A 16,088-nucleotide genomic window follows, 5' to 3' on the forward strand; every position below is an offset into this window, starting at 1 on the left:
GTCATGTGGGCATCTTTTTAATACCAGTGACTCCATGACTTGAGATCCTGCTTGAGGCACTCACATGACTCGGCTCCAGAAGCTTTATAGTAATAGGTATTACTATTCAACTATATAACTATAGGTTAACTATATTTTGTGGGTGTGTATGGTTAAGATGATCCCGCTTTGTGATCCCATATTCTGATAATTGTTAATAAATACTACAGTTCAACTCAAGTGATTGAAAGCTGAGCTGTGATTTTCTAAAAGTGATTTCCAAAAAATAAATCTGCAGCTTTCATAGTCAAATGCATGTTAAGTGAAAACTTGCTGACAGGTTCCCTTTAACTGCATTCTATAAATATGTATGTACATATTATACCGTTCACTTTCTCAGTTATGTCACTGAAAATGCATAAAACGACAAAGAAAATTTATTTTTAGAAATTGCATAGAATTTGCTGAGAAAAAGCAAGGGATTTCAGTTAATTAATGAGGATTATAAGCACAAAAGGAGTCGCCATGAGTATCGGGTTCTTCAGGGAGTCATCATCTTGCTTTGCCTAAAAGTATGGTCAGCTCTTTATTTCAAATTAAGTCCACTGCAAGTAAAGCACAAGTACAATTCAAGCCATTACATTATGCCAGCAAAAATAGTGTAAATACATATGATGTATTCCAGCAGTGTTTACCTACTTCCTAAAACTGAATTTAACAACTAATTCACGCTTATCCACAATGACCAACGATAGCATATTTTATAAGCTACTATTTACCTTAATTATATTGCTACTGTTTCATCTGTCTGCAGCATGTTTTATATTGTGTCTCATGTCTATCAAACTGCTATCATGCCATTTTCAATTTAGCCATTTTTTCCAGGAGGAAAATTGGTGGTTTCTGACCACTTTTATTTCACGGAAGGTTTGCTTGGGGAATTTATATGGATTGTCTGGAGGTTGAATACCATGGCTGCTTTTTTTTCCCCAAAACAGTTTTTCCTTGTGCTTGGTATTGCACCTATACAGGTGAGATGAAATATCGATACAAGCCATGGTGAGGTTTGGTAATGTTTTTTGGTAAAAAGCAGCACTGTTTTCCAACATACAGACAACCCTTTTAACCCCTATGCTTACATCAAAATAATAGTATGTCCGTGCGGGAAGCTACTTCCTGCAACCAGATGTACCATTGCATCGCACCCATATTCTAAGCCTCATTACATTCTAGAAAAATGAGTGGATGCTTAAAAAAAAAAAAAACAAAACAACATAAATCAGATTTTTGGGAAATAAAGGTTATGCATTAATTTGGGTGGTATGAGAGTATATTCCTGAAAAGTAGAGAATTTAGAACTTTGAAAATGGAGAATCTTTAGAATTCTTGACAAATTTCAAGCTTTTTCATAACTAAACACAAAGATATCATCCAAACTTTTAACCTAATTTGCAGTACAATGGGGGACATTTACTATGGCGTTTCCGCCAGTTTTGTGGCGCTCTCACCACATGTTCTGCTCTCAGACCTATTTATTAGCTGGCGGCGCCAGAAAAAATTACTTTTTCCGTCTGCTCCGACTCTTCTCCGAAAAGGGGCGTGGCTTTGGCGGAGTGGAAACTCAGACACAATTAATATGTGTCGCAGCCCTTTTTGGGCGCTGTAAACTGGCGGAAAGTAGACCAAAAGAAAACTTGTCTAGCAGGGACTGTTGGACACTTTTCTGGTGCTCGGGACAGATTTTGGTCCCAGGGACAGAAAATGGTCTCGGCGCCAGAAATGTCTCTGCACAGCTCTACAATATTAAATGTGTACCTTCTTTCCCAGAGCAAGTCGGTAACAAAGCCAATGCAGACACCGACACTTTAAGTAAATGTCCCCCAATGTGTCACGAGAAAACACTCTCTTAATCATCCAAAGTTCCAAGGTTATAACCACTTATAGAGACACAGGGCAGATTTGAAAAATGGGTCTGTGTCCTCGAGACCAAAATAGTCCTGAAGCGGTTAATGTAACCCATAACATTGTAACAAAATGTGAAAAACAAGAATGTCTGATTTATGTCTGTCTATGATTTGATTACATGCTTTAGTTGGGCTCACCTGAGGATGATTCTTTCTTCTGAAATCCAGTGTCAGCTGTGGAAAAAGTAAAAATTGTAATCAAATTGTGGAAATTAATTGTGATCATGTGTATGAGAGATTGTGGCTTTATTTAATTTGTATGTTTAAGGCCATCCCCTAAACAAAAACTACATTAACTTCACAAGTTGAGCTTTTTAACTGAAGGGATTTGTATTGTGTAATACATTTACTAACAGTTGCAGGGACGATTACTAGATGCTATTCAATTATTTTGTTGACTGAAAACTTGCCCTGACATGATACATATAGCATGAATATTTTCTTACAGAAGATCTGCCGTGTAATACAGTACTAGTGTAGTGGAGGGATTTTATTCAAATTCCATGCATATCTTGCATAAAAACCTGTAAAAATTAATTTCTCCTGGGGGTTTAGAATATGCAGCATGTCAATCTATTGCTGCAAATTCTTGGAGTGAAGTTTAACTTTTGCAATGCACCTTCTGGTGTGTATCATACTAGGGTCTTGACATAGCTATGTAGGTTACCAAAGCATGTAAGAACAAAACCTTAAAGAGTCTAAGTTGTCCTATGAGACAACCCACTTTACAAAACAAGACCACTTTAAAAAGGTGGAATGATGGTGATTAATTGTGTGTTCACAAGTTCTGTTTTGATGCTGTTTTTGGTGTAGTTCTCTATTTTGCAGGTACATCTTATTTAATTAATGTGTCTTAACTGTTCAATATTTAATAAATGGACCCCTTCCCACCAATGCCACTCTTTGGGGTTTTTTTGTTTCCATTCCCCTCCAATTAAAAAATTTATTTTTTATTTATCAGTATAGAAAGCTGTATTGCTTGCTTTCTGCATAACAAATTGTACTTTCTAGTGATGTTATGTAATATTCCATGTCGTGTACCAGGAAGCAACAAAATAGTTCCAAATGCGGTGAAATTGACCAAAGAATTTTTGAGAGATTTTGTTTTTACTATTTTTACTGTGCCACTGTCACCCTTTTGGCATATTCTGACGCCAATAAGTTAAAACTATGGTGCACTTGTCTAGGCTTTCTTTTTTGCAGGATGAGCTGACTTTTTCCTTGTTGCCATTTTGGGGACTGTACAACCTTTTGATCACTCTTTGGAAAAAATGTATGTGTTGTTAAATGGGGAAAAGTGGAGATTTAAAGATTTTGGAGCTAGTTTCTGTTACAGGGCTTACAGATGGGAATAATCATTTTTATATTTTGATAGAGGGGAACATTTTGGATGCCACGATGCCTACGGTGTTTATGATTTTGTTTCTGAAATATGATTTTGAGTAGACTTTTTTTTTTTTTTAAGGTCGGTTAGAAGAAAAGAATTTTTTTTACAGTTTTTCAGGCCCCAAGGGTACTTTAATCCTAGGTGGTATGACTGCACATACCATATACTGCAATATTACTGTAATGGAGTATATGGGCATGTGAACCACGGCATTACCACCCCCAGCATTGTCTTCTGTGAAACAGGAGACTGCACAGCTGCTGGTTCTCTGACTGACCAGGGCATTGTGTGGGAGCCCTTAGGTTGAGTTTATTAAATTTTAGCATAGTCACAATTATCATAAGTTTAGAAACACATTGCAAACAATACTTACATGAGTAAGTGTAAGTTCCTCCAGATAAGACTTCTAATTCAGGAAATCTATAAAAATTAAAGAGATTGTCCTCTAAATACAAGCCTAAATGATCAACTTGTCAATCATTTTCTTTGAGGTGTTTATTAAATATTAGATTTTTGACAACTCATAAGACTATGGTGGCACAATTATCTTAAACAGGTCACTGGGATCCATGCTGCGCGACAATGACTCTGCTTTGTGTGCATGACTAAAAGAAGATACAGGGGCAGATTTCTCAAAAGTGTCTCTGTGTGCTGGAGAGGAGGAGGAGGTGACCCCTCCTCCCTCCATAGGAAACAGCGGCGCAAGGCCGCATACTTGCAAAAAGATAGAGTATAGTGCACACGTGTGGCACCATAACGCCGCCATACCGCCATTGCCGTCTATGGGGATGTATATGCGGCCGCATGCACATTCCCTTGAACGGCCGTGTTCACAACTGTATTTTAGACGTAAAAATGCCCTAAACATGACCTCATTGACGTGAATGGGAAATACATATTTATTTAATCGCCATTTTTCTCACAACACCATGAACTGACCCTCAGACTGCAACATAAAAATAGAACATGTCTTATATTTTGACTTTTTGACAGTACAGTCTCTCCATAGAGGTCTCTCCATGGGAGTGAAGAAAAGTGGGCTACACACAGAGTATATAGCCTGTTTTTGTGGTGGGTTGCCCAGGAGTCATCTGGGTGCCAACCTACTGTATTTTTTGTGGATACGGCTCATTTACAGTAGCATATGGGTTAAATACGGGTGACATGCGCCCCATTTCTTCAGCCGCAAAAAGGGATTCACTAAATGTATAAGGTGCTAGACTTTTTTTCAGTGGCTAGCAAGTGTCTCCATTTGCTTCTATGAGCTAATACCGACAGCTGTGGATTGCTAAAGACTGCAAAAGATAGAGCAGGTCCTATTCTGGAGTTTGCATCTTGGTCACTCTTTTTTTTCTTTTGTATGAGGCGGTGAATATAAAATTCCTGATTCTTGGGTAAAAACAGATAAATCTAAAATAAATACATTTCTATTTATCATTAATCAGTTTATACAGTATAACTACTACATATTGGCTAAAAATAAATGTACAATTAAGCCTATGTTGCTTCTTTATGCACATAGAGATTTAGTTGAAGTGTCTGAGAGCATTGAATGTTCTAGCTTCCCATTGCAACTAATCAGAGCTCAGCTTTCATTCTCCAACAGAAGTTTTAAAAAGGAAAATTGAGCTCTCTTTGGTTGCCAAGAGGAACTAGAACAGTCTCTTGCTCTTAGACAAGACTATACTATATGGTGAATAGTGACAGATAATAATCTTCTTAAACTTACTTGATGTCTTCACCCTCCAACAGTTTCTTATAGGTGGAGATTTCAACATCAAGTGCCTGTTTTATGTCCAACAATTCCTGGTAGTTGACAATTATCTTGTGAAGTTCTACTTTTGCTGATTCAATTGCTGATTCGTAGCTGGTTATCTGTGCCTGATACTCTGCTACTCCAACGCTTGATCTTGCAACTACTTCTGCCAGGTTGCTTTCAAGTGTGTAATTCTAATAAAATGGTAAAACAGACATATTAAATAAAGACTGCTTATTTCTTCATAAAACTCTTGAGGTGGACACATGAAATACAGAACACTGCTACCCTAAATTATCAACAGTTAACAAATGGGTTGTTCAGGATTTTTTTTTTATATTTACCTTGATCCTTACCTTGATTCCAGTGCAGCATCTCCAGTCACCACTAGCCTTTCTTGATATACTGAGGCTCAGCACTGATGTCATGTTGACAGCATGCACTTACTAAAGTCTTATACAGGTCGCAGGCTGTAATGGGTGCATGTTCTTGATGCAATATCGCCACTGAGCCTCTGTATACCAACCGGCTGGGGATGATGGGAGGGGCCATGCTAGACCAGAGAAGAGAACCAAATAAGTTCTTTGTCATATTTACACCACTTGGGAACCATGAACAAAATTCCAACTCTGGACATCCCCTTAAGTACTTCCCATTTCTTCTTGTGTTCTTCATTTTAAGGGCACATTTTTGTTACCAAAGTAAGGGCCAGTTCACATCATCATCTTGACTTTATTTTTAATCCAATGAAAAGGTTTTATTGACCAATCATTTTAATAGTTTTAAGGTGTGGACTTAGTGGTTTAACCAGCCTAACTGTGCATTGTTTTTTTTTCTGTAACACTAAGACTAGTTTTTAACAGAAATTTAATTTTTTTTTTTAGAAGGAAGGGTTCCTTTTTTCTAACTTTAAAGGGGGTTTTAAACTTCACAACTTATGTGAACTTATACCTTTTAAGTATAGTTAAGTTATCTGCTCTTGACTGTGCCACTTAAGGGGTTAAACAGCCATAATATTTGTTGGAACTAACCATGACAGCAATACATGTATGCCAATCTGCATTCAACTGCTAGGAAATTGTCCAATGTGTAGTCGGAACATGTGGACTTGGGATACATACCACTGCCAGAAGGGACTGTAGTTCTGCATTTAATGTCTGTAATTCTTTCTTTGTGCTGGTAATTTCTGTTTTCACTGTGGCTACAACCTCTGACGTCTTGGCTGTTTCAGTGTTTATTTCTTCAATCTGGGGAGATAAAACATATCTTTAATTTCTGTAACATATCTTCTTGTGGAATATTATAGATACTGGAAAAAAGAAGAATTCAGACATACAATGCATACATTAATTTATTTAAATGTACACATCATGTTTTTTTAATTATATTTCGTTTATGGGTAGAGAAGTTATATTACCATATATACTCAAGTATAAGCTGACCCGAATATAACCCGAGGGTCCATAATTTTACCACAAAAACCTGGGAAAATGTATTGACCAGAGTATAAGCCTAGGGTGAAAAATGCACAGCCTTCCCCCAGTATATAGCTAGATCCCTGCCACAAGCATATAGTCAGTCAGCCTGCCCCCAGTATATAGCCGGCTGGCAGGGATCAAGAAGAGGGCAGGAAAGATGAGTACAGAGTTTATTAATTTTATATACCTGAGTGTAAGCTGAGTGGTGCCTTTTCAGAACAAGAATTGTGGTGGAAAACTCTTATACTCGAGTATATACAGTATTTTATATTTTGAGTTTGAGACAACATTATTAACCAAATGTCTCTGACATTTAGTGCCTGAAGCTGTGTTTATATTTTACAGAGTTGCTTCCACAAAGTCATTACATATATAATAAAAAAAAACACTTATATTACAGAGGGGGAGATTTATTAAGCCAAACTTTTCAGACTTCTGGTGTAAATCGCACCAGAAAATACTTTCTGCTATATTTATCAAGGCTTTTAGACCTGTTTTCAACACTTTTTTCCATTTTTACCAACTAAGGGGCATGTGAAAAGGGGGTGTGGTTTCCAGGCGTGGTCAGGCTGAAAATTCTTAGGCTTTGCACCACATTGTGGTGAACAGTTAAGAACAACTGTATGAATTTGTAAAGTAGAACACAACAGTTTTAAACTGCACTAGAATTAAACATCACAGTAATAAATGTGGAGCAGCAAAAAAACTAGTGTTGTCTGTCTTTGCACTGGTGGAGCCAGTGCCACATTGTTACATCTCCCTCTGAATACTTGTCAGAATTTTCATAGCATAGTTACCTTGGCTCTGAAGTATGTCTCTGCGTCTTCTTTGTGTTGCTGGACAGATTTTTCGTATTCTGCTCTCATTTTATTCAAAGCAGTTGTGAGATCGAAGGACTTAGCTGCATCAACTTCAATTAGGGATACAGATGTTTCGGCTGAAGTTCCAAGTTTACTCTGTAGTGAGGTCAGTTCCTGAAGGTAAAAGGACAAATTACCTTGTCAAAATCCTACTTTGCCCATATTTTTTGTACTACTATGATACCTCCTTAAATACAAATATTATCCATTAAGAATAATATTGAGAATATTTTTTTATAAGGCCTTAATATTTAATTCACCCTGATAATAACTACTTTTAAAATATTGTAAATATAACAACTATAATTAGTGTTGCTTCCAGAAAAATGACCATTATGTCTTTACCTCTTCTTGTGTCTTCTTCAAGAATTCCAGGTCATCAAGTGCTGCTGAGAATCTTTGTTCCAGTACAGAGCGCAATTCGCTAGCGGCCTCAATGTCCTGTTATTAAAAGTTAAATCAAAAGGTTTGCACTGCAAGGGTAACCTTATTGTTAAGCTATTGCACTGTGAAAGTTAGATTGAAGGCTCCTAGTATTGTATAACTGTTATTAATAATCATTTTGTCATATTGGTAGTAATTTTAATTGCATCTTCAATGTTTCGTTATATGTGATCTCAAATGATTTAAGATGACAACAGAAAATTTATATCTAAGTGTCCAGGATCCAATAGTTTATATATTTAAAAGCCCTTTAATGTACACCAGTCTGGGCTGCCATTAGCTAGCATACTTGTAGTGTACTTTACACCTGAGACTATTTAGTTTTACCACACAACTACATCAATAAGAAGAGTAAGAAATTGCAAGCCTAAGACGAATTATACTTAAAACACAAACTTAATAATTTTCTACTTAACAGTGGAAATACATTATGGCATTTTGTAAATAAGCAGCTTTTTCTAGAAATCACAAAAATTACCCGCTTCATTGCTGCAATGTCAGCATCAAGTTGAAATTTCACTCCTAATTCTAATTCATATCTAAAGAAAGAAAACACATATATTAAACATAACATCTCCAATAATGCATACTACTAAAGTGATAGCTGAAACTGTGATAATGGTTACATGCAATTCAGAATTTATTTTTTTTTTTTTTTTTTTAACTGTAAGAGGATGTTATCACGCATCAGTTAAAACGTGCGTGTTCAACAGACTTTGCCATTATTTTTTTTAAGATGTGGTAATGATGCTGCCTCTTGCTGCTCCCTACTTGCCCCGGTAAATGAATAATTACACTTCCTTAAGAACGTATTATTGTAAGGTTTATTTTTTTTAATCCATATATCAGTAACTCTAAAACAATGAATTAATAAAAAGTAATGTTTGTCTACTTACTTAGTCTTGAGCTCTTCTGCAGCCCCTCTGACATTGTCGAGTTCGATTTCATGTCGTACATTTTCCAGAGTTAGAGTTTCAACTGTGTTCCTAAGATCAGTAAGCTGAAGCTCATAGTTCACTGGGGCAGATGAATCTGGCCCAGAGGTTGCTGTGCCTCCTGTCAGTAAATTTAGCTGTGTTTGTAAAGTCTGGTTTTCAAGTTGCAACTGCTTTACTTTTTCCACATAAGCATAAAAGCGTTCATTTAATCCTGCTAACGTCTGCTTTTCTGTTGCCCTAGAAAGTAGTTGGGGTGCTACCCGTGCCCCCCCTACATTCAGAGTTGAGCTCAGGCCTCCAGAAGTCAATGAGCGGCCCAAACTGAATGCTGCACTGCCTCCCAAGCCTCCTCCTAATCCACCTCCTAATCCTCCTCCAAAACCTCCTCCTAATCCTGCACCAAATCCTCCTCCTAATCCTGCTCCTAATCCTGCACCAAATCCTCCTCCTAATCCTGCACCTAAACCACCTCCTAATCCTGCTCCAAAACCACCAGCACCCCCTAATCCCAGGCTGAGACCCCCACTGCCAAAGCCAGCTCCACCAGCACTTACACGGGCAGAACCCCCTTGGCTAAGGGAATAGCTTGATCTCTGGGATGATGAAGCTGCCCAACCAAGAGAACTAGAACCTGAGATTGACATGGTGGCACAAAAGGATGAAACAACCCAGTGTAGATTCCAAAGCCCTATTCCACTCCGAATGCTTCAGTGGCAAATATGAGCATAATCCACCTGGCTTTTATATGCTTTGCTTGTCACTTGACACTCCTGCTTTGCCTAGAGACAGCGTCCTCGTTTTTTGCAGAATAAAGAATTTTTAGCGTCTGCCTTAAAGCTGAACAAGCTTTTTCTCTAGACACGATGATTGCTTTCTAACTAGAAAAAATGATGATGTGTTTAGCCAGAGGGTCATTTTTGTCACTGAAAAAAAAAGTTCAACAAGTTTCTTATATTTCCAAATTTGTAGCAGATGAATGTAGTGTTATAGATAGTGTAGTTACCTTTAATAACTCCATTTTCATAAGAAAAATGTATTTTCATATTGATGTAGTATTATCACCAATATATTGGGTATTTCATGCATCATTCCTAAATGTGTCAAGTATCACAAAAGTATAAAACATGCAAAGGTACCTTAGCAATTTATAGATTTTCAGATGTAGGTCCAGTCTTTATGCCCACAAAAGAGGTGAAAAGAGAGGCAGTCAGAGAAAATGATCTCAAAGTGTCCTATTTCATAGGGACACAGATAAGATAATGCCATCATTCTGAAGTGCTTTATAGATTAATAACTAAGAAAATTGCTTACATTCTTTGCTACAGAAACATTGCCATGAATTTCAAAATTCACTACTATGGATCGTGTCCCATAAATATACAGTGATTTGGGGATATTGGCAGGTATTGCTGTATCTAGTAGCCCCTAGACTTATTCCAACATTCCAGAGAAATATTGCATAGGCTGCAGGAACATCCGGTACTTTGCCTTGAATTATACTAAATCAAAATATTTAATTTGACCCTAAGAATGATGATGGTGCCCCCTAAATAAACAGTGATTTGGGGATATTGGTAGGTAACATACTGGTAGGTTGTTTAGACTGGGAGGCCCATGGGGACAGGGTCCAATTTGGCATGCTTTGTGCAGTGCTGCATAATCTGTAGGCACTATATAAATAATAATTTATCATTATTATTTCTGTAACTAGTAGCCACTGGACTTATGGTAACATTTCAGTGTAGTATCACACAGGCTGTAGGTACATCCAGTACTTTACCTTGAATTGTACTGAATTGTTACCTTGATCTTTAACCCCATCAGTTTCTTCATCTTTTTGTCTATGCTGTTTCAGAGTGAGTTATTGAGTAAGTGTTAGGCTTCAACGCCAGTGGTTCTGTTATGCTTTCCATTTTAGGAGAGTATGATGGAAACAAATAACTTCAGGTGAAAGGAAAGGGGAACAGAACCTGCTGAACGCAGTTGTGCACTGAGCCTTGGAGAGCATGATATTCTGATGTATAAAAATAGGAAAGCAGAGTGGCACTCACCGGGATTAAAAGCGGTAAACTTTATTGCAGGAACATATCCAGGACAGGGGGGATGCACGCCATGGCAAGGCGACGGGCCGTTTCGCTCACAAATGCTTTTTCAAGCCTTGGACAATTCGGGGCTGACGTAATATACCTACCCGGAGCATGCGTTGCCTTGGCAGCGGTACACAACACACTTCTAGATACAATACAACATTAATATAAACAAAAAACACATCAGTAATACAAAAGAAGAGAAGAAACCAGAGTGTCATAGATCATCTAAAAGAGTATGGCAACAGAGAATTTATATTCAGAACTCCTCAATGAAATCCGATTTTTGAATGGAGACTATCTTACTAGAGCAAGAGACATATATATCTAGATCGGAAGAACCAGGGTAGATAATAATTACATAATTAGTGTGGAACGAGAGATGGGGACCAATGGGTCCAGTGTTAAGGCCTAGAGAGTAATTTTAGATTAGAAGGTCGTAATAGTTTTGATGTGTGGGACAGCGTTGGTATATACCCACACACCAAAAAGGACCCCTAAATAAGTGGCCTCTAATAAAAACACACTAAGGTCATTTCTGTCATTGAGTCCCATATTCCCCAAAACATTATATCTCAAACTCAGTCTGGCTTCCAGGCGTAACAAATTTTTGGGACGATCCCCACCTCGGGGGTCGATCTCAACCTTCTCAAGACCTGCAGATTTTAATACTTCTGGATTACCTCCATGACTCTCTCTGATATGACTGTTAAGTCAGGGGCATCCTTTACCCATATTGATAGAATTATAGTGTTCCCGGAATCTAATGAAAAGATTCCTAATAGTTTTGCCGATGTAGAAAAATCTACAGGGGCAATGAATAGTATATACTACAAAGGTGGTTTGACAGTTAATGAAGGATTTTACTTTATGATATGAGCCCCCAAACTTAATCATATCCGTTTGCATATTGTATCGACAAAAGTTACAGGACCCACATTTAAAGTTACCCGTGGGGAGACATTTCTAAATCCAATTAGAAATGGAGGTCGAGAAACGACTCGATACTAGGTGTGTTCGGATAGATGGACTTCGTCTAAAGGTAATCAAAGGTCTATGTTTTCTTATATCTGACAACTGGTTGTCTCGTTTCTAAAATCTTCCAGTTTTTGTAGATGGCATTGTGGATGGCCCGCTCATGGTGGTTTAACCCAAAGGAGAAGGTCATACGTCCATCATTCTTTTTTTTTTTTGTTGTTGTTGTCCGCTGTGTTTATCTACAGGGGTATCTCGTGCTTTGATCAGGGCCTTTATCCAATAATGGCATATGATAGCCACAATGTACTAGCCTTTGTTTTAACTCAGCCGCCTGTATTTCAAAGCTGTCGGAATTGCTATTAAGTCTTTTCAACCGAAGGAACTGGCTGAAAGGTAAGCCTTCTTTTGTATGGTGGGGGTGGAAGCTATGATAATGTAAAAGAGCATTGGTGGCAGTGGTTTTCTAAATGCAGTAGTAAGTTGATTATCCCTAACTGCTATCTGAACATCTAGGAATTCAAGGTTTTTTCCTCCAAAAATTGCAGTGAAACGCATATTCATCGAGTTGCAGTTATTCAAAAAGGACACAAAATCATGAAATTCCACTTAGGTACCTCCCCAGACTAGAAAAATGTCATCCACATAATGTGACAATGTGACAATATGTCTGACAAAAGGGTTCTCTGTGGAAAAAAATGTATCTATTCTCAAAGACAGCTAAGAAGATGTTAGCGGAAGTACAAGCCACTGGTGTGCCCATGGCTGTGCCGGTATTTTGCACAAACCATCGACCATCAAACATAAAGGCATTGGGGCTCATTTACGAAGGGTCCAAATTGCGCACTTTTGTCGGGTTTGCCGACGATTTCCGTTTTGCAGCGAATTGCCCTGGGATTTTGGCGCACGCGATCGGATTTTGGCTTTCACGTGACAGAAATGGGGGGGTGTGGCCGCCGGACAACCCGACGGATTCAGAAAAATTGCGGAATTTTGCAAGACACAAACTTACATGCACCGGGAAGAAGAAGGGCGCACGGACCTTAGTGAATCCCGGCAGACCCAAATCAGCATCGGACAACGCGCCGCGGGATCGCGACTGGACTGGGTAAGTAAATGTGCCCCATTGTGTTTTGAGAATTAGGTTCAAACCTTCACAGACAAATGTAATCATCATTTTGCTGGGTATCAATGAGGACTGACCATACGCTGTCTACTCCCTGATCCTGGGGGATCCGGATGTAGAGGCTTTCGACGTCCACCAAAGCCAAATTGTCATTCTCCTGCCAACATATAGTGTCGAGGTCTGTGAGGAATGCATTCGTATCCTTCAAGTAAGAGGGGATGGCCGTTAGTAAGGAGCGTAAAAGCCAATCAATGTATTTAGATAGAGGTTCCGTTACTGACGCTATCCCCGCTACAAGGGGGGACCCGGGGGATTCGTTAGGGTCTTGTGGACCTTGGAGAGAAAATACCATACTGGGTATCTCGGGTTGGAGGGGAGTAATCTTTCTGAGGTTTTTTTGTGTAAGTATTTTCCTTTCAACTCTGCATCTGAGAAAGGTACGTAGTTTCTCAAGATATTTTCGAGTGGGGTTACTCTCTAATCTACTGTAAGTCTTACTGTCACCCAATTGTCTCATAGCTTCCTGAATGTAATAAGTACGGGTCATAAGGACCACATTACCGCCCTTGTCCGTGGGTTTCACCACGACATCCTCCAAGGAACTGAGCCAATCAAGTGCTCTTCTTTCACCATTGGAAAGATTGTACTGGGGTGTGGGATAAATCAGTACCAGTACTTCATCCAGTACTTTCTGATGTAAGATGTCAATAGGCGAGCCCGCGGACAAGGGAGGACAAAATGTGGAAGGGGCACCTCCTTTAAAGCTTTCTACCTCCGCCAATTCTGGCAAAGTATCGAGAGAATCAGCCAGATCAAGTAGCGTGCACACATTTTGACGGTCTTCAGTATCCTGTAAGGAACTAGAGAGAAAACCTAGGGGGCCTATAATTCAAGGGGTTTCACAAATCTCATTCACAGTGGCATTAGGAATTTCATGATTTTGTGTCCTTTTTGAATAACTGCAACTCGATGAATATGTGTTTCACTGCGACTTTTGGAGGAAAATACCTTGAATTCCTAGATGTTCAGATAGCAGTTAGGGATAATCAACTTGCTACTACTGCATTTAGAAAACCCACTGCCACCAATGCTCTTTTACATTATCATAGCTTCCACCCCCAACATTCAAAAGAAGGCTTACTTTTCAGCCAGTTCCTTCGGTTGAAAAGACTTAATAGCAATGCCGACAGCTTTTAAATACAGGTGACTGATTTAAAACAAAGGCTAGTACATCGTGGCTATCCTACGCCGTTATTGGATAAAGCCCTGATCAAAGCACGAGATACCCCTGTAGATAGACACACATCTGAGATCCAAAAATAGACACAGCGGACAACAACAACAACAAAAAAAGAATGATGGACGTATGGCCTTCTCCTTTGGGTTTAACCCCCATGAGCGGGCCATCCGCAATGCCATCTACAAAAACTGGAAGATTTTAGAACGAGACGACCAGTTGTCAGATATAACAAAACATAGACCTTTGATTACCAGCAAAATTCAAATAAATGTGACAAATGTAAGTCAGTGAACGGATCTAGCAAGATTCAATTAGTCAAAAAATTTTTTACATAGCGCAAAGAACGCTATAGCTGCCCTCTTGGATATGCATGCATATTTTCAACTAAGAACTAAAGAGGATACAACAAGCTAAAGGGTAATGATGGTAAAACGTAATTTTTATTGAATACAAAAATGAATAAAATGTAATATAAAATGACATCTCACGAGAGACATAAAAGATAAAGCACGCCAAGTATACAGTCCATAAACAATATTGATCAATAAATATATTTTGATGGTATTGAAAATAACATCCTGCAATATATCATATATACCACTAGTAACATAATGCCTATATCAGCCTGTGGTTATGCCCTGTAATATGACATCATATCATGATTGGGAGTTGCAGAGTCAAACATTGTATACAGTGTAACAGGTGGACATACTACCTGGCGTGCCTATGGCCCCCAACGCGCGTTTCAACCCACCTGGTCTTTCTCGAGGGGTTATGTTATTGCACAGACTCCAGGTTTATATCTAACTGATGGCCAATAAACAGCCGGCATCAGATTAGAAGCTGACATTCACCTGTGTATACGGCGCATGGTCAGCCTGCCGGCCTCGTGTCAGCGACCGGGAGGGGCCCGTGACGTCAGAGGGTCGGAGCCCAAGTTCCACCTCACATGACTACACGGACACGCCTCCCGCACGCGGACCACGGCGCTGCAACTGACCGGGCATGCGCACCAGTTGAAGGTAAGTAAAGGGACGTGGAATGTATGGAGCCTGTATAGAAATGAGAATGGAGCAGATGCGCCAGGTAGTTATTAGCATGGTGTTACATGTGGTAGTCGTATTATGATGTGGCTCAGATGATCTAATGGCCAGGGATGGTAGGATCGGCCTGGTAAATGGTAGTAAATGAATAAGGATAAAATGGAACAATAGAAGGAATAATTAAATAATTAAATAATGAATGTGAAAGGATGACAAGTGAATGAATTGGGGGTACAGTATATTATTTATATAGTGTCGCATAATATAGAGCGATATCCAATATTATGACATAGGAGAGTTATTATGAGATGTGAGTGTGAAAAGTGATGGAGAATGTGGCTGATGAATTGAGCGATGCATTGGAAATGGTAGTAATCAATGTGAGGTGGTGATGATGCGTATGTGCAGGGTGTGTGGGTACAGAAGAGCGTGTTACATGGAATATGCCAACGGAGGTTGGGTGTATAATGATGCAAATGCAATATGTTGAGGTTTGTGGGTAAAATACACATACGAGGAAGGAGTGGTGGTGAAGGACAGTGGTGCGACGTCAAGAGATGCAAACCAATTGAAAAATACAATCAGTGCAAAAAAGTGAGTGATGCAGTGCAAGGTGCAAATGAAAAAGTGCAAAGCTCGGTGCAAAAAATTGGTGAGTATATACTTCACGTTCCTTGTTCCTTTAATGGATGTTGTTTAAAGAATAATCCTGAGTCAATTTGTTAGATGACCGTAAAGATAACTGCAAAGATAAAGGCTCATATACATGCATAAGGCTACAGATATTAGAAAACATGCAATGGTCATCTGG

General features: G+C 38.9%; 1 protein-coding gene across 1 annotated transcript; it reads right to left on the minus strand.

Moving 5' to 3' along the window:
- Nucleotides 1–394: 394 nt before the first annotated feature.
- Nucleotides 395–9,508, minus strand: LOC140133238 (thread biopolymer filament subunit gamma-like). The gene is made up of 9 exons (XM_072153139.1): nt 8,765–9,508; nt 8,347–8,407; nt 7,770–7,865; nt 7,362–7,538; nt 6,208–6,333; nt 5,060–5,280; nt 3,704–3,750; nt 2,082–2,117; nt 395–584 (listed from the first exon to the last, which is right to left on the minus strand). Exons 1-9 carry the CDS (start codon nt 9,448–9,450, stop codon nt 571–573), a joined length of 1,464 nt encoding a protein of 487 aa, XP_072009240.1. The 5' UTR covers nt 9,451–9,508; the 3' UTR covers nt 395–570.
- Nucleotides 9,509–16,088: the final 6,580 nt, after the last annotated feature.

Source organism: Engystomops pustulosus, chromosome 5 (assembly GCF_040894005.1).
Source record: "Engystomops pustulosus chromosome 5, aEngPut4.maternal, whole genome shotgun sequence".
In the NCBI taxonomy this organism is placed as follows: domain Eukaryota; kingdom Metazoa; phylum Chordata; class Amphibia; order Anura; family Leptodactylidae; genus Engystomops; species Engystomops pustulosus.

Coding starts and splice junctions, on each gene's coding strand:
- LOC140133238 (XM_072153139.1), bottom strand. CDS start 9,450: ATGTCAATCTCAGGTTCTAGTTCTCTTGGTTGGGCAGCTTCATCATCC. Junction 7,539..7,769: donor TGAAGAAGACACAAGAAGAG/GTAAAGACATAA, acceptor TTTTACCTTCAG/GAACTGACCTCACTACAGAG. Junction 3,751..5,059: donor TTGGAGGGTGAAGACATCAA/GTAAGTTTAAGA, acceptor TAATTTTTATAG/ATTTCCTGAATTAGAAGTCT.